This window comes from Agaricus bisporus, assembly GCF_000300575.1.
Source record: "Agaricus bisporus var. bisporus H97 unplaced genomic scaffold AGABI2scaffold_7, whole genome shotgun sequence".
NCBI classification, from domain to species: domain Eukaryota; kingdom Fungi; phylum Basidiomycota; class Agaricomycetes; order Agaricales; family Agaricaceae; genus Agaricus; species Agaricus bisporus.
The window spans coordinates 1,928,465-1,954,099 of record NW_006267370.1 but is presented as its reverse complement, the minus strand read 5'-3'; the positions used below and the strand labels follow the sequence as shown (position 1 = coordinate 1,954,099).

Below are 25,635 nucleotides of genomic sequence, written 5' to 3'. Positions count from 1 at the left end.
TTGTAAACCCTATCAGATTATATAGAAGTATATGTGACCATTTTCGTTGTTCAGGTTATCGCGGTCCCAGTAATCTCGATAACTCAGCTGGAGAAATCAATAATATCACAAATAATTTCGGCCGGCTCAGCGAGGGTCAGGTCCGATTGTAACCAATTCTGACCCGGTTGTGACACTTATCCCGCCCGGAGTTGTAATGACGAGAAATTCATTGGTTTAAAAAACACCGCTCGGTGGCTGCTATTTCTCACAGATTATTCAATTTGAAAGTTGTTACGAGAATGCCATAAAATGTGGATTAAACTCATGACTTAGTGCTCCAAGTGTTGAGTATATATAACCTCGTAGTGACCCAGTATGAACGATATTAACTCGAGTTGTGACTTATCTGCTGAATGGTGCCGGTTACTCTTCACATTGCCACGCGTTCCGATTCGGACATAGTAAGCACACATAAGAATCCCTCAAAAACGAAAGGCGCGGCAAAAAAGGAGATGTGTATACTACAACATGAAGAGAAAGAAAACACGCGGCGAGTCTCCTTGGCACCCGCCCATATTCAGCGTTCTTTTCTACATTCAGATAACAGGCACTGGCAGATGATGGTTCTGGTGTTTCATATATATATTCTTTGATTGAAGGATTGGAGGGGGAAGCCACGGTGACAAATTTCTGTTAATACAATCTTTTAAATTTACTTGCATCATTCGCCACAATTCAGTGATTGATAGCACAACACCACGCAGCACAGTTCTGATTATTCATTACGATCGCGTAATTCACGGCTCAGAGGCATGCCAGTGTTATGATATAATTGATATAATTTAGTAGCCCGGTGAATACGTGGAAACGGATGGTGAATGATGCTTCTGCTGGGAACATTCTTCAAACGAAAAGGTTGTTTCGTTGACCCTTGATTAATGGATTTTTCTGGAAAATCGGCTTCCTCTCTCAGGGAGACAAATACCCCATCAACATGAAGGACCAAAGGAGGGGCAGATTATATTTTTGGTCCGCTCTTCTACTATGGTACAGAAACTGGGCGACGCACATAATAGTAAGTATTACTATGTCAAGCCAAGAGAAAAAACAACAGGATAAAAGAAAAGCATAGCTCAGAGATAAAGAAAAAGATAACAAAAAAACAACAGACAAGTGCGGCGGTGAGAGTTTGCAAATACAAGGTTGTATACAAGATGGGAATATTTGTATGGAGCTTGGTTCGGTTTACAGGGAAGAAGAAAATAAGTCATGGAAAGCTTTCGGAGAACAAGGTGAGGATCGAGAGGAGAGCGGAAGAAAACAAAAGCTTGGTATACTCAAGTGATACAGCCAGGGGAATGAAAGAGAGGAAAAGGAAAATCTAAAACATTGTCCAACATCGCAAAGAATAGTCCGTCGTCATTCATGGTATGACATGACTATATACCGCATGATGATCGGTATTGGGCGGTAGAGGGAAATATGGGTTGTAACCGGCAGCAGCGAGGTTATTCCATTCTTGAGGTGAAACTCCTGGAGAGCCTGTTCCGGTTTGAAAAGAAGCATGACCGCTAGATGTGGACAAGGGAGTAAGGAGTTCGTTGTCCGAAGGCGTATTGCTATCGTACGGTTGACTTTGCTGACCAGCAGCACTATGGCTCGGAGTCGAGTCGTTGAATCCTGTACCGCTGCTTGGAAAAATCTGAGTTTGAAAAGAGAATAGCTGAGCAATAGGCTTACTGCATCAGGTCATTCAGCTCGATTAATTTTCGGTAATGGGGGCACTGTGAGGCATGGTTATACTGCCGAAGTGATGATAGCGAGTTTTGAAGTTGCTGCGAGAGCGCGATGTACGCTACTTCAAGAGTCGGGCTGGATCGACAAGGACAGTAATTTTGCTGAGGTGGCGATCCGTGATAATGGTCGTGGTGGCCGCTACCATAAGCATGTCCATTTCCATAAGAACTACCGCCACCGTCTGAATAAGTTGCGCCGGAACTGTTGTGCCCATGATACCCAGCAGGATATGCATGAGTGGGGGACCCGACATGGAAACTGCGAGACTGTGGCTCATCATAGGGGGATGTCGGACTGCCACCGCCATTACTTGTTCTGACGTCTGCAGGGAAAGGTTGATGATATCGAACGGAATTTGATGCAGGGCCAGGTGAGGGTGAGAAACGATACAGGGATGACGAGGGTTCAGAAATGGGTTCTGTCTTGATAGGGCTGACAAGCGTTGAATTTCCAGAGGAGGACCGATTATTGCGGCCGGGATCATCTGGCGAGCGTTTGATGGGCGCACATTTCGTCGCTCTTGAATGCCATTTTTCATTGGGATCTCCATCTCTGAAGTTGGTTTCGGCCCATCGCGGATGGGGTTTTCCTGAAAAGATCGTTATACGAAATTGACTAGCAGAGAGCGTGTGCCACACACCTCTCAGTTCACGGACCAGGCTCTCAAGCTCAGCGATGCGATTCCGCAGACGCGTGTTCTCATCAACTGTGGGGTCATCTCTGGATCGGATATAATGAGTTTGTGTCTTTTTGGGCAGACAAAAAACATACCTTAACGCGGGATCATCGATCTCATACACGCAAAGACCGGTCTATGAGCGGATCGGGTCAGAAATCGAGCCAAGTTCACAATAGAAGCTATGACTACCAAGCCGAGTTGTATACACCGCTGACAAGGGCGTTTGCGGTCGCACTTGAGAGGAAATGTTGAGCGGGAGGACCGAAGGGAGAGTGAAATGGCGCACTTTTCGCTTCGAGGTATGACAATTCAAACAACTTTGAGTAGTCCGATTCCTCCTCCTTTTCCTATTTTTGGGGAAATAGCGGGTGTAGAGGGGATAAAACGGTTAATAAGTCGGCTAGTAAGGTCTGGGAGCGCACTAAACGCCACTGACCTATGGTCTGTGTCGAGGGTGAACTCTAGGTCCATTATCTCGCCTTTGAGCTGGACAGGCTGGAAAGACTCTGTGGACATCATAGTGCAAGGTCAGGAGCGGAAAAGGAACAAGCTCAGCGAGTGAATCGTCTTGTCCTTAAGTGCACCCGGCGATATTAAGTAACAAAGTAAAGATCCTGCCTATAGATCTTGCCGGGCCTGTCAGATGCAGGGGAACGAGATGCAGGGAACCGACTCAAACTAGTTCGAAGAGGTTCGAAGTCACACTCCAGCCCTGAGGATCACAGAGCCGATGCTTCGGAACTCCTCCGGCTTCAGGGAAGTCCCCTCAGCATAAGGAAAAAAACAAAAAATAAAAACAAATACCCGTTGGCTTGAAGCCGAGTTCTCCACCTGCGTAGGTTCCACCAACAGGTTTAGCTATCTTCATCGAATCGCCTGCCGGGTAATTGTCGCGATGATCCGAATCAACGGCTTGCATTTCTTTTGGTCCAAGCTCACTTTTCCCCGACAATATATATATACCATTTTCTGAATTCAGGCTTACGGATGAGACTTATCACTATCAACAATCGACGAGTCAGATGATGGTATTGATCGTAATCATATGGACAGACAACCAGAGGATTGCCTTTTGTGGCCCAATTGCTTTTTTGCATCGCTTCCGGAGTTATGGTCTATCCATGAGGACCTCAAAGGCTAAAAAGTCTAACCAGAACCACATTCCAAGTCCAACCTCAGGCCCCTTCACTGGAATCCCAAGCAGGAGGGTCAATTTCCTCGCACATCGAACAGGGGAACCAGGACTCTGGCGCGAAGTTCTACGTAAAAGAAAAGAAGGGGAAAGACTTGGCACATGGGACACATTTCGAACAGTTTTTGTTCTCGAGCAAGAAGTCGGGATATAATGAAAAAAAAGAGTGTTGATGTAATGGTGCAAAGTCCCTTTTTAAGCGCTCATTTTTCGAAGGGATGTGAAATCATCCGCGGAAGACGGCTCCTCACGCATCTATTCAGGTAACCGTTCACAGCTACCTAAACCTTCCATTCAACCGGGTCATCGAGAGTTAATCTTTAGCTATGCGTAAATTGAGTAAACTAGCCATGACCATTGACGTTAGACACAATGCGAGAACTGACAATGGCGAAAAGGTCATTTCCGTTAAAGATCTATCCCTGAATGATCTATTCAACAAGCGAAAAACTTGCGAAAAAACGCAGCAAAAAGAATTGTACCGTAAGCGTCTCATGCGGGCGGCGCAAGGTGCCACAATCAATCGGGGAATTCTTACGAGGAGCAGTGGGTATTTGACTTCCATGAATGGATTTTGGGATCAGATGTAATTGATGCGAGAATTGCTTGGCTTCTTGACCAGCCATAGATGAGGATCAGAACCTTGTGACTAAGTACGCGCTTTTTTCTACTGTACCGTATCACTCAGACATCAGGGCATTCGAAGCAGCCTATCATAAAAAAAACAGGTTGAGTCTGGAAGGTGGGTGGGAGCTCTCCCAAGACTTCGGAATGAGGCACTAGAAGCACCGGGCGATTTTGCTGATGGAATGAATTTGTTTCGGTGAGTTCCCAAGACATTATGAATAGAGGGACAAGTTGGAGGAGCGTGGAGGTTCATGGTGGTGTTGATAGTCATCCAGAAGTATGACGGGTTCATACAGGGTTCGTACGTTGGAGCCAACATTTTTGGAGTTACATTCTGGCTATTTTCCATTCCCGTCATTTGACCCTCGATCATCTTGCACATGTCAGAAGACCAGTGCAGTGCATCTGAGATTTCGAAGCCAGGGACCCAATCGCAAAACCATCAATATGTCGTGGAATGCCCAGCATGGCGGAGACGTACTCCATCACGGGAATTGATTATGTTCTATTCTTGTACTTCTTTCCCACGTAGGTATCTTTTGGGAGGAGAGATAAAAGGCGGCATCGATACTACCGGTTTCTGTTCTTGTTTTCTTGAGTTCTATCACGATTATGAAGAAGCATTCGGACCGACTCGAATGGCTGCGCGATATCTGAAAGTGTCCAAGAAGAAGAGACGATCAAACGTCTGATTTCCTCCAATTCGACTCCATCCAGACCACATATATCCACGAGTCCGCGATCCAGCACGAGAGTCCACTGTAACTTGAGCTGATCACAGTAGTCAAGAGAAACGCCAGCGAAAAGGACAAAGGACAATAGATTATTGTGCTGTTTGAGACGGAAAAAAGAAGGTCGCAAGCGGTCCATTTTTCCGTGCTTCCATTCCAGTGTTTCCCGGGTAACAAGCCACACGACACGAAATAGGTGAGATAGTCAGACCTTGGTGGCAAATTTGATGATCACCTTGAGGTCTCGAAGAATTACTGGTGATCCACAAATGCAGAAGTGTTCTTGTTTTTATAAGGCATAGCAAATAGATACAAACATCGGCAAGTATGCGTGGGAGACTGACGTCGGGCTAACAAACGTGGCTACCTGCTTGTTTGATCACTACTACCATCCATACAGGATTTCTCTCACAGAATATTCTTGGAGCATCCAAGTGCTCGGAAACTCTGTCATTGAATTCCCGGTAAACCTAGCTAAAATTTCGCGTGCAATTATCCAGCATATTCACCCGACAGTCACTACCAACAGTGCTAGCAATTGTTAGACTTATGAAGTCAAACGGGGAAGATTCAGCGACCTCTCTCGGAGAAGAGTCTGATGGTCCAATCTCTCCAGTTACTGAACAGGGCCCCAGCCCTGGAGTGGATGGCACTCCCGTTCGATGTGCGTATTAAGATTCTATGTCAACACGTATCTCAATTTCTATTGGCCGGTCAAATCTGCAGGGTATGACGTGCGTAGTATTAAGTTGTTATTAACAAGCATATCCCGGTAACCATACACAATGCTTTAGGCTGACAGAACTGAATCTTATACGCGAATAATACCCTTCCAAGAACGACATGACACGAGTGTCGAGTAAGCTCTCTCTTCGTGGTTCAGCGATATAATCGTTCTCATTTTCACCAAAGATTTTTTTATAATCCTCTTACGCTTTCTGCGCTAACATGCGCTTTAATTCTATTGGCATACGTTGCGATGACGCAAGACGTCCTCGAGGAAGGTCGTGATAAGCGCCGTGTGTGAGTCATTCTTTTTCCCTTCCTTGGAATCATAGAAACTCGTTAATCCAAAACATGTAGTGGTGTTTACGCTGCCATAGTCGCCTTCTTGATGTTTTCCATGATCCAGTTCCGTGATGGACCTTTCATTCGCCCACATCCAGCTTTTTGGCGTGCTGTCCTTGGCGTTAACCTGCTATACGAACTTGGCGTAGTCTTTCTACTATTTCAAGACCTCCAGACGGCGCGTCATATGATGACATATATAGATCCAAAATTGGGAGTCCCCCTTCCGGAGAAGAGTTATGCGGAAGATTGCTCTTTGACACCTCAAAATATATGGGTATAATGGTTTTCTTGTATGTATCTATATTTCGGACTAATCATAGAACGACCCTTTTTCTTGTTAGAATGCGATTGATGTGTTTTGCGTCGCTCACACTCTTGGCTGGTTCGGGAAAGCCATGATACTGCGCGATTATTGGTTTTGTTGGGTGAGTTTCCCGATATATAACATCATTTCCCATTTCGATACAAGACTGATCATCTACTCTAACGACCAGATTTTGAGCATTGCCTTTGAGCTGGCGGAATATAGTTTACAGCACCAATTGGCCAACTTTGCCGAGGTAAGATATTCTTGTGTGTTTCTCCGGTGACAGGGGTTCAATTGTATTTGTCTTGTCAGTGCTGGTGGGATCACGTATGTTTATCTCGGCTGTCAATCAGTCAAATCATTCATCATTCACTATATGCACTGCTAGTGGATTCTGGACGTCCTCGTTTGTAATTGGATCGGAACATATCTAGGTTCGTACTTATCAGATTTCTACGACGGCGTTCCCTCTCTAATGTGGTGGTAGGTATGAAGGTTTGCCAGTATTTGGAGGTCAAAGTACGTTTTATGTGCCTTTTTCTCTTTTGAAACAGCTACTGATCATGCGCTAATAGCCATATTCTTGGCGCGGCTTTCGGCAAACCAGAGGAATACGTCCAAAAATGAAGAGGGTTCTCAGTCAATTTTCTCCTCATGACTTTACCGCTTTCAAATGGGGAACCGCCACCGATCCCCTGCATTACTTTACTGTAGTGCTGTTGTTATTCGTATTCTTAGCGGCGGAACTCAATCCCTTTTACTTGAAGGTGTGTGTCATTGGTTTTCGAATCTCGAATTCGATTGTGATGAACAAGATGCCAATTTCTGATTTTTTAGACCCTGTTGTGGATGGAACCAGATCATCCGATTATTATTCTACGATTGACGTTTGTATTCCTCTGTGCCCTGCCAGCTGTGAGAGAACTTTATCAGTACGTCAATCATCCTAGGTATGTTCCCCTAACCCTGGACTGGCTCGTTCTGTTTAATTAAACCACAATAAGACGCGCAGTCAGAATGGGACAGCATTGTTGGTTATTACTGGCCACTATTATAACGGAAATTCTGGTTATTGCGAAATGGAGCAAAGGGATGTTTTCTGAACCTCTACCCGCAACAGTTAAATGGGGTTGGGCTGCAGGTGCATTTGTTCTGATATTCTATCCTATCAAGACGGTGAGTCCCAGAATATCTATGATATCGTCGGAGGGTTTAATTTGGGGATCATAATTTAGTTCGGGATACCGAGCGTACGGAGATATCTGCGAAAGCGGAAACCTCGTGTGGATTGAAAATAACGATTATTTGGCTTTGATGCGCTCAGAAATTCTAATCTGTATATACTTTACCTAATCAAGTTAGCACTAAGGCCTCAGGTCTGATGGGACGTTATCTCGCATACTAAAAAGATCAGTAAATCTGCGTGTTTTTATTTCGCCTCATTTCGCCTCAAATCGTGCGTAGGATTTGTTTGATTTCGTTGAGAAATAGGGGACGGACGAGAGGGGATCGCGGTTTGGGTGGAAAGAGCGACTTGTCTAATCTGGAATATGGAAACATCGGGGTTGGCTTCTTACCTACCAGTGTGAGGGCTCAAGACATGACCCGAAATCACATGTTAGTGCAACCACTGATAAAGAAAAAACGTGCACGGCGGAGTTCAAGCTCGAACCATTGATGGATGAGAAGTTGGAATAGTAATGCTTCTCGAAGAGGGTCTCTCCCTCGATTTTTTGAGAAGTTTCACATACAACTTGGGTCCGGGTGTGACGACTTGTCCCTTTCTGACAGCCCTGAATTCTTCTAATATCGCCGGTTTTCTTGGTATCCATCCCGCTATACTCTTCTTTCGAGGTGACATTTTACTCGTAATCGCCACCGGAACTTAAGCCCTAGGGGGTTCAATATTTGTCGAGATAAGCCGGCTGGTTTGGAGTTGATGATAGCATTGAACTCAGGAATCACGGAGCATTGGTCGTTTGCTTTAACATCGATGAATATCAACAGCCTTTGGGAAGGGGGAAAAGGGGAGGGGAAGCGAGTGAGACCATTTCGTATCTCAGAATTCAGGCTGACACACCTTGTCGGGTTCTAGACTTACCCACTAGCTTCCTCTCATTTTGAACTTCTTTCGAGTATTTTTGGTTTTTAGGTTCTTCGAGTTAATCATTGAGTTGGCAAGTTGTTGTGCGAAGGGAGGTTCGCGATGGCCGAAAATTCATATCATTTCCGGTACAACCGATTCGTTGAGGTGAAATGTGGGAGGACAGACAGGAATTGACTTACTAATATAAGTACTAAAAACCATCAACCGGATCCAAACAACCACGTATTTTCGTGGTATGTCAAATGTGGGCAGGAATCATGGGCCGTACTATTCTTGAAAAGACGTGTGCTACTGCCTCACTTCTTTTGGATAAATTGGTACGGTACCTAGATCTTTCTTTTGCTCTTCCAATCCAGACTTCGCGTTTGGTTTACTTCAAATGATCTCGTTCATCAGTTCGGTTTATACCAAGAGCTGTTTCAAAAGAATATTCCGGGATGAAATTGAACAGCCTTTCTTCCGGCGAAAGGTACGGGCCTGAGAGGAGACAAAGTTTCCGCATGGCGAGAAATGAATAATGACAGATCCAATGAAAATACCTGCCGCGAGAATGTTGGAAAGAAAGAAAATAAAAAAGTGTTGTCATTATGTTACTGATGTTATGAACTGAATTGGAACGACGGCCTCCGGGACGTGAGAGCAGAAGACGAGTTGACAGATTTTGCCGTAGATTTCCATCAAAATAGCCAGGAGCCGGACCGCCGAGTTTCTCTTGGACTACGCATCAGTCGAATTTTCACCTATGGGTACGGTTCCTTGTGCTTCTGGTAGTTCTAGATGTTTTTGAATGAGAAGTTAAATACTGATGTGCGATCTACCGTGAAAAGGAATAGTGAGCCATAAAAAGCACAGAAAAGGGAGGAATGACCCAAGGAGGGACAACGCAGGGAGAGAGACGACCTAGACAGACAGACCCAGACAGGATCCAGGCATTTCATACACCGATGACCACGAATCTTAGCTGATAGCTGTGGGAGAGAAACTTGTATCAATTTTGTTGTAGCGGTGAGTGGATTCTGCAGGCTCAGGAGGCGACATCGCGCACGATATAGCGTCATCAGTTTCATCGGAGATGTTTTTAGTTGAATTAATGGCACGGTCATGCCTACTGGAGTCTGACTCTGGCGGATAGCCTGAAATCCCTACTGCTTCTCTCCAAAATCCGGTTCTATTTTTACATGCTTCAGATGATATCAAATCGACTAGACCCGAATCGGAGAAAAGAATCAGAAAGCTCCGTGTTCGTTCAGGACAGCAGTGTGGAAAGGCAGTTCGGATGGCCAATCCATAAATCACGTTTCTGTTGAAATGGGGGAAAAAAGTTGACTGACGTGGGCAAAAAGTCTTCGGCCATAGTAAGTTTGACATATCAATAGGTTCCCTTCTCCTTCTTCCGTTGTGGACTTGTAGACTTCACGGTCCGATGTTGCAGGAGTGTGGAAGGCAAGTTGGGGTCTAAAACTTACGGAACTGATCCTGAAAACCTGGGCGCCAGCGATGGTGGCGCAGACTATGAGAACGGATATGCTCAGGATACGCTATACGTGAGATCGTAGATCCACAATGTTGATGTGATTGAAGGTGAGGTACGAATTTGATAGATTGTATGTAGCCTTGCTCTGGAGAAAGAGGTTAGGGAGAACTTGAAAAGCTCCCGATAACTGGAACTTGGCAGCTGCGACCCACGGGTGGAATTCTGGTGACCGGGACTAGTCACGGGATGGCGTATTTGGTTGTGGCGTTGAATCCAAATTGAATTTGTCAGCAACACTGCCTTTAACGCTGACTACGACTTGCTCTTAGTCTCTACATAATTCCAGTTCAATATGCCTCGCGCAGAAGGTGAGAATTGAATTTCTAAAGAGATTTTAAATGACTCATTGTTGCGATCTTCCCTAGTTGGTACCCCTAAATATGTGGCGAACAAGATGAAGTCCAAAGGCCTGCAGCGCCTACGGTGGTACTGCCAGGTTTGCGAGAAACAATGTCGGGATGAGAACGGCTTCAAGTGCCATTCACAATCAGAGGCACACTTGCGGCAGATGCTGGTGGTCGGTGAACATGCTGGAAGTCATATTGCCAACTTCTCATCCCAGTTTCAATCGGATTTTGTTCAAATATTATCGCGGAGGTTTGTTTTGTCTATGCTATAGCCCGGATCATCATTGACATCCTTGAGGCAGATTCGGCACGAAACGTGTCCTCGCAAACCGAGTATACCAGGAGTATATTGCAGATAAACAACATCTGCACATGAACGCCACCCGTTGGGTGACGCTTACGGAGTTTGTGAAGCACCTCAGCAGAACTGGCGTGGCCAGGGTAGATGAGACCGAGAAGGGCTGGTTCATCGCCTGGATCGATAGCTCCCCGAAAGCGCTCGCCAAAGCAGTAAGTTGTACCCTTCATATCTTAGACTGCTACTGATCCTTGGTAATAGGAAGCTAGCATGAAAAAAGAACGTGCAACTATGTCGGATGAGGCTCGAGAACGTATGTTGATCGCAGAACAGATTGAACGTGCAAAAGCCGAGGCTGTCGAGGATGAACATTCAGACTCTAAATCAGGATCTCCTCCTTCGGATGAAGGCTTGAAACGGGACGAAGGGGAGAAGGTTGTCCTATCTTTGTCGGCAAAAGTGCCCACCGGATTGTCTTCGGCTTCGACATCTGCTTCTAGTCCATCCGCAGCACCTGCTACCCTGAAATTAAACCCCCTGAAGCCGAACATCAACCCGTTGAAGGCTAATCCGCTAAAGCGACCTAATGTATTCAAGATGGCTATGGGAGGCACGAACTCATCCGGTAGTAACGACAAGTCGAATGATAAGAAACGACCTGCTTCTGCCATGTCCGTGTCAGAAAAATTGATCCTGGAGGATCAAGAACGCAAGAGACGGCGTATGGAAAGGGAAAGTGCCGCGTAGACAGGCTCCACTCATGTTTTTAGTCTTGTACAGTATATAACTTAGCGCATTTTCCATATTGTTGGATTACGTAGTGTACTTAAATATCCTCAGGCCATGCGGAAGCCACGCGGAGGCCCAGAAGCCAGAACTTCGTTGCTTATGAAGAAAAAAAACGTACTGGTCTCGTCCCATTACTTGAGCTTATTGGATTTCAATCTAAGGGCTCCCCTTCCGCCCTCTTTGTGCTGACACCATTGCACCCCTCAATTGGTAAAGTGGTTTTTCATTATTCAGGGTGTAGCGCCATTGCCAATTTGAATCAGCAGCTTGTAATAGCACTACCTATGTCCCACTACGACTCGGTACCTACAATGGAGGAACGTCGTGGACCAACTGGAGACGCGAATCCCTCCCTAAATTACTCAAATTCTTTCTCATGGGATGCCCGAACAGAGTTGTATGATACGGCAAGTTTTCTTCTGTGTTTTTTGCACGGGGCATAAGACTAAAAAGGCTACTTCAGCCTCAGGGTGCTTTAGGCGAAAGTAGACCGTCTTTGCCAAAGGAACTTTATGCCGTCGCACCCATCGCCAAAAGGTCTTCGCGACGCCGAAGATGGGTCATCACTGGTCTACTGGTAGGCCTCGTTGTTGTGATCGCCGCGGCAATCACTGTTCCTCTCGTTTTGACACGCAAAAACTCGTCAAACGATAACAACGACGGCTCATCTTCAAACGATGGGAATTCTGCAACGTCCGGTACATCTGGCAGTCTCATTACTATGGATGATGGGACCCAGTTCACGTACAAAAATGATTTTGGGGGAGACTGGGTTTATGACCCGAAGAAGCCCTTTGAATCCGGTGGTAAATCTCAGAGTTGGAGTAAACGTATCGGAAGTGGGGAATGGGTTTGGGGCCAGGACATTGCTCGTGGCGTGAATCTTGGGTGAGTGTGGATCACAAGTGACGGGAATATACTTACTCAAATATTTGTGCTTTCAGGGGCTGGCTGGGTACGCTCCACTTTCCTCTCATGGCTTCAACGTTTGACTAAAATTGATGAACGTTGCAGTCTCGGAACCTTTCATATCACCCAGTCTATACGAGAAGTATGTCAATAATAGTGCTATTCCAGTCGTCGACGAGTGGTCGTTATCTATTGCCATGGGCGCGAATTTAGCCGAGGAAATGGAGGAGCATTACAAAACTTTCATAGTGCGTCACGTAATGCTTTAGAGAAATGGCTCGGGTTCAGAAGGTATTGGTTTACAGACCGAAAAAGACTTTGCCGATATTGCTGGTACGTTTTGACGCTTCTCCTTATCCATCTTTGTCCATGACTTGCTGCTTTTCATTTCACAGCCGCTGGCCTGAACTGGGTGAGGATTCCTATTGGGTTCTGGGCTATTGAGGCTATCAACGACGAACCATTCTTGGTCGGAACGTCATGGAAGTACTTCCTTAAGGCGTGAGCGTCCATTCCTTCTTAGATGTCGAATGCTGTCGAACAGGCTTTACCTGTAGAATTGTTTGGGCCAGGAAGTATGGCATCCGAATCTATCTTGATTTACATTCACTTCCCGGAAGTCAAAATGGATGGGTAAACTCTAGCAAATCAACTGTTTCAATAAACTTCCACTAATCACTCGTTAATAGAATCATTCTGGGAAGAGTGAGCCTCTCGTTTTCTTATTTTGATTCTCACGAAATCATCTAAGCTTCATGCTGTAGGTGGATCCGTCAATTTGTGAGTCATATTCTAGCCTGTGACTTTATCGGACGTGCATTGTTAATTCCTTTTCTCTGCCAAGCATGTACGGAGTTATGGGAGTAGCAAATGCCCAGCGCACCCTTACTTACCTCCGGATACTCACCGAGTTTGTGAGCCAAGATCAATATCGAGATGTGGTTGGAATGTTGTGTTTCCCTCTTTCTATCGTGACGTTCTCCTGATTCTGATTCTATGATTCCTCGTTTAGCGTGGGTATTGTGAACGAAATATTGTGGGGGACGGTTGGCCAAACACCTGTACAAAGCTTCTATTACGCGGCATATGAAGCCATAAGGAAAGCGACGTATGTTGTTTATTCTTCTCTTACAGGGTTCTTCACTTGTGATCTAATGAAAATCGTTCTGTTTATAGGGGAAGTGGCGCCGGTTCTGGACCTTATATCGCAATTCATGAGGGCTTTCAAGGTGTAGGTGTTCCTCGGAGAACCTTATCAGTCGACTCTTAGCTGAAATGTTATCGTGATGAAGCCGGCTATATGGGAAGGGTGATAACTATTTCATTATAGTCTCGAATATCTGTCTCGAAGCTGATCGGTTTTTTAGATTTTTATCTGGTGCCGATAGGCTTCTGCTTGACCAACATCCTGTCAGTGATATCACCGAACCGATGTTTATTTACCGTACTAAACCGGGTCAAGTACCTCGCATTCATGGGCGATCACACAACCCCGTAGGTTAACAGAAACACTGGTCGCTTCTTATGATTAATGCAAACCCTTCAATCAGACCCGATGATTTGGCTGCTAGACCTTGGTATGTACTTCTCTGTACTACTCTGTAATTTCCTTGAAGGCCGGCTGATGAGAGAACGTCTTTCTTATCTTATAGTTCCTGGGCTATTGCTACTAACCAGTCGCAAAAGGCTTTTGGCGTGACAGTCGGCGGTGAATTTTCTTCCGCTATCAATGATTGCGGCCTTTGGTGAGGACCGGTTCTACGTTTGTTTTTGTTTTGAACCATAGTATCAGACCGTCATACGAGTGACGGTGATGGACTGGTCTGATTACATTTGGCAAACGTTCCCTGAGGTTCTGACATCTGAGAACTTTTTTAGGTTGAGTGGAATTGGGTCGAAACCCGGTTATCCAGATTGTACGCCATGGGATGACTGGAGTGTGGGTGGACCTTTACTTATTGCAGTATCTCGTCTTCTGACCAGTTGGCCTGTTACATATGGTGCTATCTTTTAGTCATACTCCCCTCAGACCATCGCTACGCTGAAGCAGGTAAGCTTAGCTTCGATGGACGCATTACAGAATTTCTTTTTCTGGACTTGGAAAATCGGAAATTCCTCTGTACTTGGTACATCGTCCAGTCCGATGTGGCATTACAAACTTGGGCTGGAGCAGGGATGGATTCCTCGTGGTAAGTCGTTGATCGGATTATTAGCCGACCCCTTCCACTAACCTTAAATTCCAAAAACATTCAACCATGGGTCGCATTATAATTATCCATCATTTCGGGGAAAATGTCAGATCCTCGTGAGGCTATCGGACATTGCGCTTCTGTCCTGAAATCGTCACAAATTTTTGATGGAAACTACCCAGTGACAGCCACAGGAGGGGTATGTCTCCTCACAGGTTTCGACTCAGTAGTAGATCTCAGTCATGCTAACTAGGTCGGCGCGGGGACCATCAATCCCAGTCAAGTGTCCTCACACGTCTTTCCGCCACCGACAATTGGGCCATCATTCTCAGGAACCCAGATCGCTCTCCTTCCCACCTACACGCCTACCGGCTCTCTCAAAACACTCCCGGCACCGAGTTTTACTGCGGCACCATCGGCTAAAGTTGGCACTGGCTGGGACAATCCTTCGGACAGCTCATTGGCGTTTGTGTAAGCAGACTGTTTCAGTCGTTTCGAAACCAACCATGAACTCACATTTCTTGGAAATTCCTTAGCCCTGTTAACGGCTGTCAATACCCAGAGTAAGTCCCTCACGTCACAGTGTAGACGTTTTATTCATGATTTACTTACAGCGCGTGGAACGCGGTAAATGCAACACTCCCTAGAAATCCCTGCACTGGTAGTGGCCTCTGATTCGGAGCTTGTTGCGTCTCAATCAGTCCTGGGATTTCCACGAATGACCATGTGGAATCCGGCTCGAACTTCAGCACTATTGTATTTTTTTCTTCTACTACATGCGAGTTATGTAAAACGCGTCGAAGAAAACATACTGCTCTCACATGCTACGAATCGTGGCTGATCAGATGTTCCTCGCCATCGGCAATGTCAATCTTGTTGTCCATTTTATGTCTCATGACTCCCACCATCAAGGCTGTTTGATTCCAGAAAATAGGTGACCGTCATCTGACCATAAACTTCTTAAATCTCCCAGGATAAGTATACTCACTCTACAGTCTATCCATGCTCGTGACGTTGCGTTTTCGGAGTTGTCTCTCAGTCAGGAGGTCTTAAACATTCTTCCGTTCCCAATGCACTGAAGTTCTATCATAATGCTCATTCAATGATCTCCGTCCTGTATAAAATGTATAAAATGGGTACACCCTTTGACGCGGAAGGAGTCGCAAGAGGAGATTCCTATGCATCGCATGAAAAACTTTTTGACTGACCCCTTCAATCGGTTTCGGCTCCCATGATGGCTTGCTCTGGCTGCACCACTGTTTTTGTGTCCTGTCCCTGGCTCTTTGGCGTTAGTGAGTGAGTTCGACGAAACAGCCTCGGGGTTTTGAAACGAAGGCAATATACCGACTACCAAAGTGAAACCAGATCGACCTCGAGGGCGCATCTAACTCATGATCACGACCACCAAGTTTCACTGTGACATTAGTTGAGGGGCCTAATACTTTTTCAAGACCACCAGCATGCGCCTTTAGGCCCAGGAGTTACTGCTTAGGAAATGACTCTACTTCTCGCAGTATTACTCTTTCCCCGTTGTTTGTCTTGTGTAATGACGTTGATAACGCATGGTCTCCTGAATTGCTGTACTCAGCGGTACTCAGTTTCACAAACAGAAGTTATCACCTTCGAACAAGGAATAGGTACAGTCAGGGGTGATCAGATTGGTTTTTTTCTTTCTTGTTCTCTTGAAGATGAAAACGATTTTGCATACTCCCTTGTTTTTCATTATAGTTGTGCCAATTTTTTGAGGCCCGACATCGTAATTTGGGTTTTCTGAACAAACAGCTTGTGAGTTTCCGGAAATTTTTGGTATCATTTGAAAGCTCTCATCCCCATTGTTTCTGAACCTTTCGAAAAAAGTTCTAAGTTCACCTCGACTTCGACTTTGATTGTCCCCTACTGTTAGTCTCGCTGGGGTTCAAACCGGTCCGCGATCGGATATCAAGTGGGTACTTTAAGATCCCGGTGTCCAATATTAAAAATCAATATTGATGTCATTCATACATTTGCACCAATATATACTTAGCCTGTTCTCATATCCTCAGTTGATCTATGTACAGGTACATACAGGCCACCGGTTTTGACAGGGCGGGCTATTTCGGAGCGTACTGGGAAAAGTCGGACCCAGTACCGTGCCCTCGGTCTCTGGCGGAGCCGTCCGAGTTGTGATGAACACGTGCAGGCACACGTTATCAAGGGACGCACTCACTTTCACTTCACTTTCAATGCAAGTTAACCAGATAACCAACAGACGGCGACCTTGTGAAGCAGGAAATATTACGAAGCATCCGAGTCTCACATGTCCTGAACGTACCTGTCTAGCGGCTTATCAGATTTCCATGTTATACTCAATTACTTCGGCTATTGTGGAGTTCTAGCTTGACACAGAAGGTCTTGATTGGTGTATAAATTCTCGCAGTACCTCCGTCTGACCATACTTAATTTAACAGGATTGCTGATCTAGATGACCACCTGATTCAAATATTCCCAGAACGACCTACGGACTGCCGCGCTCATGACGCCAATGCGGATTCCGTGGAACGCAGGAACAAGGACAATGTCGTGGCCCCAGGATGGTTCAATTGTTCTTTGAGACGAGACTCGACCAGTTATGCTCGCTGAGCTGTATTCTAGCTAGCTCATTTTGCGCTGTGGACATTTCCCGACCAGATGGTGGACTAACACTAATAATCGACTGCCCATTACTAGGGCCCCATTTTCCAGGCGCCACTAGGCTCCTTGGCCTGATCTGTTGTAGGCTTCTCAACCCATTTAGTACTCTTTCTCAGACTGTATTTTTAGAGAGGTAGGCTGCGATATCCTTTTAAATGACGCATAAATTCCCTGAGCCTAGTTTTCCCTGTCTTGCGATAGCCAATCCACCCCGGCAACGTCGATATATCACTCGAGAAGCTAGGCTGATACATCGTTTCCGGCATCGCTCTCCGCTCCTTTCCCCAAACAAAGTCATCCTCAATGAGCATCAGGAGGGGTGACGATAAGGAGAAGATCTCCATCGAAGAGACACAGCTAAGGTCTCAGCAGGAAGACTTAGGAAGCTTCCACAGAGATGCGGATGGAAAAGATGACCTCGCTCCTCTCGGATCAGAAGAAAGAGCTGTAGCAGAGAAGAAATTGTTGAGAAAGCTGGATTATAGGTTGTTGCCGACAGTTTTCATCATCTACGTCATGAACTATATTGACGTGAGTCAGTTTCTTTCAATCAGAACACTTAACTATATCTCACCTGTCATGTCTTAGCGAAACGGTATTACGACAGCACGGCTGAAAGGCATGCAAGAAGATCTGGGAATAAATGGTGCGACTTCTAGTAGGCGGTGAGATACAGCAGAAACGTTGACGAGAATCCATTTGCAGACGTGCAATATGCCACTGTCATAGCCATCCTGTATGCGACTTATTGCCCGGCTCAAATTCCTTCAAATATGGTGAGTTCTGCTGAATGTAATCGATACGCCTATACTCAACTAGCCAGTTACTTAACTACGTGAAAAGGTGACCATCCGTCATAATCATATCTGACGGACGCAGCGTTGATGCGGACCTTCCAGGCCTTCGTTGTATATCGGTGCTTGCGTTGTCGCTTGGGGGATGACGAGTGCCCTTACAGGAGTACGTATCGTCACACATATTTGGGCAGAACAGGTCCCCTAACCAGTTGTGTAGGTCACGAAAGACCTTGGTGGGATTATCGCATGCCGATTGTTTATTGGGCTGCCTGAAGCAGCTTTTTACCCTGGAACTGTATATTTATTATCTCGTTGGTACACCAAAAAGGCAAGTATGATCCTCTGCTTCACTCCTTTGAACGTGTAGTTGACGTATGTCCAGGAGTTGGCCTTCCGTTCTGCCGTCCTCTATGCAGGCCTTCTTATATCGAATGCCTTCGGGGCGGTAAGCAGGCATTGATTGACGAAATTATAACCTTCTTGACATTTTCAAGTTAATTGCTGCAGGTATTCTCGCCAACATGGAGGGAAAACGTGGGATAAGAGCGTGGAGATGGTGAGTTCGATATTGATTCTCAAATCGATATCTGATTCACTGAACATATTAGGCTGTTCTTTATCGAAGTAGGAGATCTCATATCTTGGTTCACGAAAATCATTTTCTAAATGAAATACCTAGGGTGCTATCACCATCTGCGTCGGGTTTGCCAGCATGTATGGATATTTATCAAGCTCTACCGTATTGAGACTAATAATCCTTGTCAGGTGGCTACTCCCAGACAACGTGAATATCAAGTTACACTTGATTAGCGTCTTGGAATTACTCATGGTTTTACCCCCATAGACAGATAACACTAGATGGTTGTCTAAAGCCGAACAAAGGCTGGCTCAGGCCCGCCTCTCTGACGATGCAGGAGAAGCCGATAGGGACAATGCTGATGATTCGTAAGTCCTCTATACCAAAAGAAAATCGTGGCTTCTTACACTGAAGTTAGGGCTTGGCGGGGGTTGAAACTGGCGATCAAAGACCCTCTCGTTCTGCTATTTATAGTGATGACGATCCTTCAATTATTGGGCCTCAGCTTTGTGAACTTCTTCCCTACGTACGCCTTAATCCTCTCATATTATCGGTAACTGATGGTGGTGATAGATTAACGGGTACACTTGGATTTAATACCACCGTGACTCTATTGCTTGCCGCGTAAGGCATCAGTGTTGCGAATTTTCCCTTCATTAACCCATTTCCTAGACCGCCTTGGCTCGTAGCATCTGTAGTATGCTGTATTAGCGCTTGGCATATGGGTAAGCCAGGCCTGGTTATGACTAGACCATTTCTAAGTTCACGTATGCTAATTTGTCTTCAGATCGGACTGGAGAGCGATTCTTCCATATCGCCAGTTGGTGGTGGGGTGTGATTCTTGGTTTTATTATAGCGCTGTCTACTATGTCAGTGGCGGGACGGTATGTCTCGTTATTCTTGATGGCATGTGGATATTGTGGTGCGTGATTCCTTCTTGCATCTATTCACTGAGTATGCATCTGATTTTGAATCCATACAGGTTTCGCTGTGACTTTAGTTTGGGTTTCTAATACGGTTCCGAGACCGCCATCGTAAGTTTCCAAATGTGAATTCCCTGTAATTCAAATAGATAACACAAAACTTGTTATAGTAAGCGTGCTGCGGCTATTGGACTAGTCAACGGTTTTGGAAATTTGGGCAACGTGTGAGTACTGCTCGAGTTGGACCAGAATACAGTACCAATTTATATCCCCAGGATCGGATCCTATACCTGGAGAGCGGAATGGAGCCCTGAGTACCGTCCTTCGATGGCTATATCTTTGACGGCATTGGTTTTATCCACATTGTTATCCGTGTGTAAGTTGGATGGCGTATGATTTCCCACTTTTGGAAGCTCATTTTCCCCCAGGGATTCGTCACATCTTGATTCGTAGGAACAAGAAACTCGATGAAGATGAAAAAGCGGCAATGGAAGGAGCCGACAGGGAACGAGTGGAGGAAGCTGCGCGTATTGAAGGTATCAGCTTTGAGCAAGCTATGGAGAGGAGAAAAGGGTTCCGGTATTTGTATTGATTGGATACGTTACGAGGCTCATGAATACTATTGAATTGCTTTATGATTTTCTTCTGGATATGAGCGTTAGTGACATTCGCGCCAGATGCTTACTTCTTTTCCGCCAAGCAGCCGCAGTTGAGATGTTGAACTGACACACTTCAGACATAGCAATTCAATAGTCGCTGGCAATGAGTTGTTATTCATCGAGCTACATCGTTCACAAGACTCATGTTCGTCATGCCAGTTCCATGCCCATCCATATATCAGTGTTCGTGGCACCCTTGTCAGATTCGATAGGGTGGAAGCCAATAGAACGGTAAAGTTCGATGGCTGACTTGTTCCCTGGCATAATCTGAAGTAAAAGGATTTGCTTGTCGGTCGAGTTGTGTCCAGACTTATCCGCCCTGACCCAATCCATTCCTGCACTAACGAGCCTCTTTCCCAAACCCTTCCCTCTGTGACTCGGATGTACCCAGACTCCCACAAAAAGATAGTACTTCACATTTTCTTCGACCCACTGCACGCCTTTGGGAGGACTAAAGACATGGGTTTGAAGAAAGTTTGGTCCAAGCACTGTCACAGTGCCCACCCATTCATTTTCCAGGTTTAGCATCTCTGATTCCGACAGGCTTTGAATCGAAGCACCAGTGACTGCGGCAATAGTGACTTTGTCGCCAGAATGAAGCCGTGCTCTCCATTCTTCGTTGCTCATTGAAGACTCCCGATCATATGTCGAGGAAAAGCATTCAGGATCGATTTGTAAAGCTTGTAACCGCAGCGCTTTATACCGAACGACATGATGTTCGCTGGGCACAGATGGAACGACATGCACTTTGTACGCTGGATCGACCATCGTTAGGTGACAAACCAGGATTGGGCACGACTCAAACTTCAAGTCCTGATTGCCATCTTGTGAAGAATTATTCCCAGGTTGACCCTAACTTCCTGTTTTAGCGATAGAGGTTGGTTGGAGGATCTTTTCTGTGCCTTTTAATAGATTTAATATTGCTCCGCTCCTTTCATATGCAACATTAAAAACCACCCGCATCGGCCCGGGTGCATCGTGGAGGTTGAGCAAGCCAGTCTGGCCCGACGGTATGCGAGCCGCGATTGACAATGAGAGGCACTAAAGCATCTGTTGCAGAGTCGAGTGGCAGGCCGTCAGAATAATTTGCCGAGCCATATTGGTGGTCATCATCAATAGCAACAGAGAACGGGAACAGTGGTATGCGGGCTCGGAGAGGCACAAGGTACTATCATATTACATGTTCGATCAAACTACAGCCTCGTACCCGTCCTCCTATTCATCACCACTCCGTCCCAAAATCGCTCATGAATGTACCTGCGCCGCAGTCAGTCCCCGCAACACCGCTTGTTGATTAAGACTCACCTGTCTGTCCATCATGCTCGAGCAATGCCCACGGAAGCAAAGCCTTCGCCCCACTCTCCACATCTTTACCACCCTCACCAAAGAAGTTCAACTTCGTCGAAGTATACCCAGGCGATACAGCATTGACTTTGATATTATACTGCCTCAACTCGTGTGATAACGCAATCGCATACGAGTTTGCAGCGGCTTTGCTGGTGTTGTAGGCCACAAAGTGCAATTGACTGTCCGGCTTCGCCTGATGTGAGTTGGACGACATGTCCGTCGCGACATTCAAAATGACGGCATGACCTGCGGCAGAAGCGGCCTTCTTTACCAATGGAACGAACGTTTGAGTGGTTTGAATCATCCCGCAGAGATTCGTCTCAAAAGTTCTTCGGAGGATTTCTAGATTGACTGTAAGCGCGTTTTGGTCCTTGTCCATTTCACCAATCGCTATCGAACCAAAATTTAGCGACGATTGAAAGTTTTAAGATAAGAAAAAGAAAGAGTCCTAACCGGCATTGTTAACCAAGACATCCAATTTACCGTCTTCCTTTTCAATAAGCTCCTTTGCAGCGACGATACTACTCAAGTCTGTTACATCCAGCTTGACGCTCTTCACATCTAGATTCTCCTGTCTGAGCTTGGCTCTGAAAATCAAGTCGATGAGAGCCTCAATGGCACGTATTTGCTGATCAACTCACGCGGCTTCTTCTCCAGCAACAGGATTTCTAGCCGCCAACCATACCTTGTGACCCTTCTGTGCAATCAACTTGCACAACGTCAGTCCAATACCAGAATTTCCCCCTTTATGTAGCCAAAAAAAACGTGGTTGAGACAACACCCGAGGACGAACTCTTGAAAATGAAAAAGACATACCAGTTACAAGTACGATTTTCTTCGTCGTGGACATGGCGAGAGAAGTGTCTTAGAAGTGGGGTTTTTTCGCTTTCACTTATAATGATTCAGATATTCCAATGATGAATAATAAATAGCTCAGCCCGGCTTGGCAGCTCTAGCCCTGTCAGCACCAGGACGATCTCCTCCTCGTATGTCCACGGCTTTAGCCAACATATATTAGGGCTTATTAATCAACACAGATACAAGCGATACGAAATCTCGAATTACTTTCAAGCGACGAAAGGATAAACTGAGCAAGACAGATAAAACAAGCCCCCTTGGCAGGGGCGACGATATTCCGTTTCTTTTTTCTTCCGCGGTGCGATCGAAAATGATTAATGATTAGTGAGTGACCTTTGCCTGAATCCAGACATCGTAACGACTATGGTGCTCACGGTAGAACAGGGTAGATGTAAATTTGCAAGATCTTGTGGGAAGGAATTGTGATACATATTAGAATTTAAATTGCCAGACACTGACTCAGCCTTAACCACTCTAGTAGTTCAAACTTCAGATCACGGCCGACAGCACCATTGGACTATGGGCGCGGGAACCAGACTCCAAACGTTTAATTTATTGCTAATTACTCGTTTCCCGCAGCATACGGCCGAGTTGTCCTATAGGCCGGCATGAATTCGCCTCTAAGTCATTTGTTTTTTTTTCAAAAGTACCCCATTCGATGCCATTTACCATCTTCTCTCTACTTGGACTTGCAGGTCTGGCAATATTCTCTCAACGCTCCTGTTAGACTAGCCACACGCTGGTTCAAGTTCTGGAAAGTGCATTAACTCACGCGTTTCGGATAATGGTCATCAAATCCGTCGCCTCGACTGATAGTACCGCCATGCTCGGCGGGGCTTATTCGGTAGCAAAGCTCCGAGTTTCATGGCGGATACTCAACAAAGTTAGGCCCTCACCCTCACCCTCAAATCGGCGACACATGGCCATTTGTATAATCGGTATAAAGAGCGCAATCGCTCACCCATTCGTACTAACAGTCCTCACCATGATGTTCCACACTTTACATCGAATCTCCTCCATCACCACCATCCTCCTCTCCATCACCATTGCCAAAAGTCTAGCCACTCGCCACTACGAAATCCTCAACAATTGCCCACAAGCCATTCAAATCTACATCAACGGTGAAAGTCAAGGTTACATCGACGCCCAAACGGCGATTAGCCATAATTATCAAGATGATTTTAGTGGATTTATCTATTCTGATGCGAATGGAGGTGTGGTAGATGATGCTAGTGCGAATGGTACTACTAGTATTGGTACTACTCGCGCTGCGTTCAAGGGCACGGTGCGTTCATTTCAAAGCTTTGGATTGATAGACCCTCGTGGTATTGTATTGACTTCCTCTACTAATTATTAGGATAATTATTACTACATTCTATCGGACAAATTGAACACTGGAATCAGTATCGTCCCAGTCTCTGTCAACTTGGCGGGTAATAAAGTAAGTTACAACACTTGATATCACAGGGGTAAAGACCAACATACTATGTTTTCTCTCATCTAGGAAAATGGTTTCTGCGTCCCCATTTTCTGCGACATGAATTCTTGTCCACATTCAACTGATAAACCTATAACTCACTTCCCTCAACATCATGATCATGATCACCCACCCCAATCGCCTCTATTCGAATGTCCTGACAAAAACACTGGTTATGTCGTAACGTACGTGAAACTGTTTCTTCAAACTTGCCGAATCCATTTATCCGTTCCATTTTTTTTTATTAGGTTCTGCCCTTCAGGAGTGTTTCCCTAAATTTTTCCAATGTGTTATACAGTTACACAGAGTTTGGCAAGATAAATACCTACAACGGACGATAAAACGTATCATAAAAATGATGTTACATAAAATCAACTTAGTATCCCAAACGTTAGAAAAAAAAAGCGCAAAAAAAAACGGGTTTTCCTCATCAACTAACACTGGACAGACAAAAAAAAAAAAAAGATCCTGGTGTGAGAATCACAACGAAGACTTGGTTCGAACGTTCACAAAAACAAGAAAACGTTGACTCGCAATGTCTACTGAAGTGCGGGCTCCAGGCTTCGAGCCCAAGCCGGCACGATGTAGGCCGAGCCGAGCCCACTGGCGGCCTACGCGAGCTCGGCTTCAGATTGATGGAAAGCCTAAGCCCTGGGCCTGGGCCTGAGCCCGGGCTTGAGATGCCTCGACGGAACTTCAAATAACAGTGGCACGAATGACAAACTACAACCAACATTTTTTGAAAAGTTCCGTCCCTCCATTGAACCCACTCCCAGTCCTCTGCAAACGTTTATTCAATAACTCATAACAACTTCTAAGTTTAACACCTTTTTCCGAGTAGGGCTGGAAGATGAAGCTGGATTAGAGAGGTATTAAGCCGATTTCGTTTGGACTATGACAAGCCTGGGCTTGAGCCTGGGCCGAGCTCAAGCCCTTCTATTGGGCTCGGCCCACGAGTTTTGCTAGGCCCAAGCTTGAGAAAGCCGAGCCGAGCCCAAGCCCTTCACTAACCATGACCCACATTTACCTGTTTTTTCGTGTAGCATCGGAAAAATCAAGACAGTGGGGGTGAACATTAACATTCCCGCAGACTTTTTTCCTACTTTCCAGATCCCAAGTTTTTTTAAAAAAAGGAAATGTTTTGGCTGTGTGCCGTTGATGCCGCCACGAACCCATCAGCTGATGCAAGCGTTTATTCAATAACTCATAACAAACTTCTAAGTTTAACACCTTTTTCCGAGTAGGGCTGGAAGATGAAGCTGGATTAGAGAGGTATTAAGTCGACTTCGTTTGGACTATGACCAGACTATGACAAGCCTGGGCTTGAGCCTGGGCTGAGCCGAGTCGAGCCCAGGGATGTTTGGCTGTGTGCCGTTGACGCCGCCACGACCGTCCATCAAGCTGATCTTGAAATAACATCATATGTTACATTCGTTCCAGAAGTCGTTCCAGACTGGATGATATCTTCAATGGAAGCACCCCCAGATTTTTTTCGCTCTTCCAGACTTGTTCCAGACGTGTTCCAGAGGTTTACGAACTTTATCACGGAGTAAAACGGCTCATTTCTTTATATTACCCTCCTTATTGGATTGGTCTACGATATGAAAAAAAAAACAATTTCATTGAACACTATAACATAATACTAACTCAATTTCCAAACATTCAAAACAACAGACGAAAACGAAAAAATTAAGAACTCAAGTCCAACTAAAAAAAAGAAAACGAGTAGAATACCGACAACAAAAAAGTTATTCATACAAAAACTCCC

At 45.5% G+C, this 25,635-nt stretch overlaps 8 protein-coding genes across 8 annotated transcripts; 5 read left to right on the top strand and 3 right to left on the bottom strand.

Moving 5' to 3' along the window:
• Positions 1-1,082: 1,082 nt before the first annotated feature.
• AGABI2DRAFT_194007 (hypothetical protein) lies at positions 1,083-2,994 on the bottom strand. The gene is made up of 7 exons (XM_006462898.1): positions 2,895-2,994; positions 2,745-2,805; positions 2,648-2,692; positions 2,551-2,591; positions 2,420-2,499; positions 1,723-2,368; positions 1,083-1,670 (listed from the first exon to the last, which is right to left on the bottom strand). Exons 1-7 carry the CDS (start codon positions 2,975-2,977, stop codon positions 1,406-1,408), a joined length of 1,221 nt encoding a protein of 406 aa, XP_006462961.1. The 5' UTR covers positions 2,978-2,994; the 3' UTR covers positions 1,083-1,405.
• Positions 2,995-5,389: 2,395 nt separating this feature from the next.
• Positions 5,390-7,973, top strand: AGABI2DRAFT_224623 (hypothetical protein). The gene is made up of 15 exons (XM_006462897.1): positions 5,390-5,472; positions 5,538-5,672; positions 5,735-5,742; positions 5,803-5,867; positions 5,921-6,031; positions 6,092-6,353; positions 6,421-6,504; positions 6,574-6,639; positions 6,699-6,713; positions 6,775-6,820; positions 6,874-6,905; positions 6,962-7,153; positions 7,224-7,336; positions 7,391-7,562; positions 7,622-7,973. The coding sequence occupies exons 2-15, from the start codon at positions 5,558-5,560 to the stop codon at positions 7,676-7,678; spliced, it is 1,338 nt and encodes a 445-aa protein (XP_006462960.1). The 5' UTR covers positions 5,390-5,472; positions 5,538-5,557; the 3' UTR covers positions 7,679-7,973.
• A 2,166-nt stretch (positions 7,974-10,139) lies between these two features.
• Positions 10,140-11,600, top strand: AGABI2DRAFT_194005 (hypothetical protein). The gene is made up of 4 exons (XM_006462896.1): positions 10,140-10,335; positions 10,393-10,624; positions 10,677-10,884; positions 10,934-11,600. The coding sequence occupies exons 1-4, from the start codon at positions 10,320-10,322 to the stop codon at positions 11,417-11,419; spliced, it is 942 nt and encodes a 313-aa protein (XP_006462959.1). The 5' UTR covers positions 10,140-10,319; the 3' UTR covers positions 11,420-11,600.
• A 582-nt stretch (positions 11,601-12,182) lies between these two features.
• Positions 12,183-15,234, top strand: AGABI2DRAFT_72051 (hypothetical protein; the record flags this gene model as incomplete). The annotated part of the gene is made up of 19 exons (XM_006462895.1): positions 12,183-12,349; positions 12,406-12,416; positions 12,476-12,618; positions 12,676-12,703; positions 12,766-12,871; positions 12,928-13,003; positions 13,060-13,075; positions 13,135-13,150; positions 13,215-13,319; positions 13,383-13,478; positions 13,547-13,605; positions 13,722-13,803; positions 14,002-14,115; positions 14,249-14,309; positions 14,385-14,559; positions 14,670-14,788; positions 14,813-15,030; positions 15,096-15,122; positions 15,174-15,234. 19 exons carry the CDS (start codon positions 12,183-12,185, stop codon positions 15,232-15,234), a joined length of 1,680 nt encoding a protein of 559 aa, XP_006462958.1.
• A 2,193-nt stretch (positions 15,235-17,427) lies between these two features.
• On the top strand, positions 17,428-20,172 carry AGABI2DRAFT_224616 (hypothetical protein). The gene is made up of 20 exons (XM_006462894.1): positions 17,428-17,760; positions 17,818-17,875; positions 17,935-18,005; positions 18,053-18,072; positions 18,129-18,189; positions 18,244-18,387; positions 18,409-18,471; positions 18,521-18,582; positions 18,635-18,650; positions 18,706-18,740; positions 18,792-18,810; positions 18,871-18,971; positions 19,022-19,129; positions 19,177-19,227; positions 19,276-19,328; positions 19,391-19,525; positions 19,586-19,637; positions 19,697-19,750; positions 19,802-19,902; positions 19,955-20,172. The coding sequence occupies exons 1-20, from the start codon at positions 17,533-17,535 to the stop codon at positions 20,116-20,118; spliced, it is 1,596 nt and encodes a 531-aa protein (XP_006462957.1). The 5' UTR covers positions 17,428-17,532; the 3' UTR covers positions 20,119-20,172.
• Positions 20,173-20,335: 163 nt separating this feature from the next.
• AGABI2DRAFT_144394 (hypothetical protein) lies at positions 20,336-20,953 on the bottom strand (the record flags this gene model as incomplete). Its single annotated transcript, XM_006462893.1, has 1 exon — positions 20,336-20,953. One exon carries the CDS (start codon positions 20,951-20,953, stop codon positions 20,336-20,338), a length of 618 nt encoding a protein of 205 aa, XP_006462956.1.
• Positions 20,954-21,407: 454 nt separating this feature from the next.
• On the bottom strand, positions 21,408-22,382 carry AGABI2DRAFT_119786 (hypothetical protein; the record flags this gene model as incomplete). The annotated part of the gene is made up of 5 exons (XM_006462892.1): positions 21,408-21,442; positions 21,491-21,922; positions 21,986-22,119; positions 22,174-22,276; positions 22,349-22,382. 5 exons carry the CDS (start codon positions 22,380-22,382, stop codon positions 21,408-21,410), a joined length of 738 nt encoding a protein of 245 aa, XP_006462955.1.
• A 991-nt stretch (positions 22,383-23,373) lies between these two features.
• On the top strand, positions 23,374-23,612 carry AGABI2DRAFT_194000 (hypothetical protein; the record flags this gene model as incomplete). Its single annotated transcript, XM_006462891.1, has 1 exon — positions 23,374-23,612. A coding segment is annotated over one exon (239 nt), but the record flags the coding sequence as incomplete, so codon positions are not given.
• Between the last annotated feature and the right edge of the window lie 2,023 nt (positions 23,613-25,635).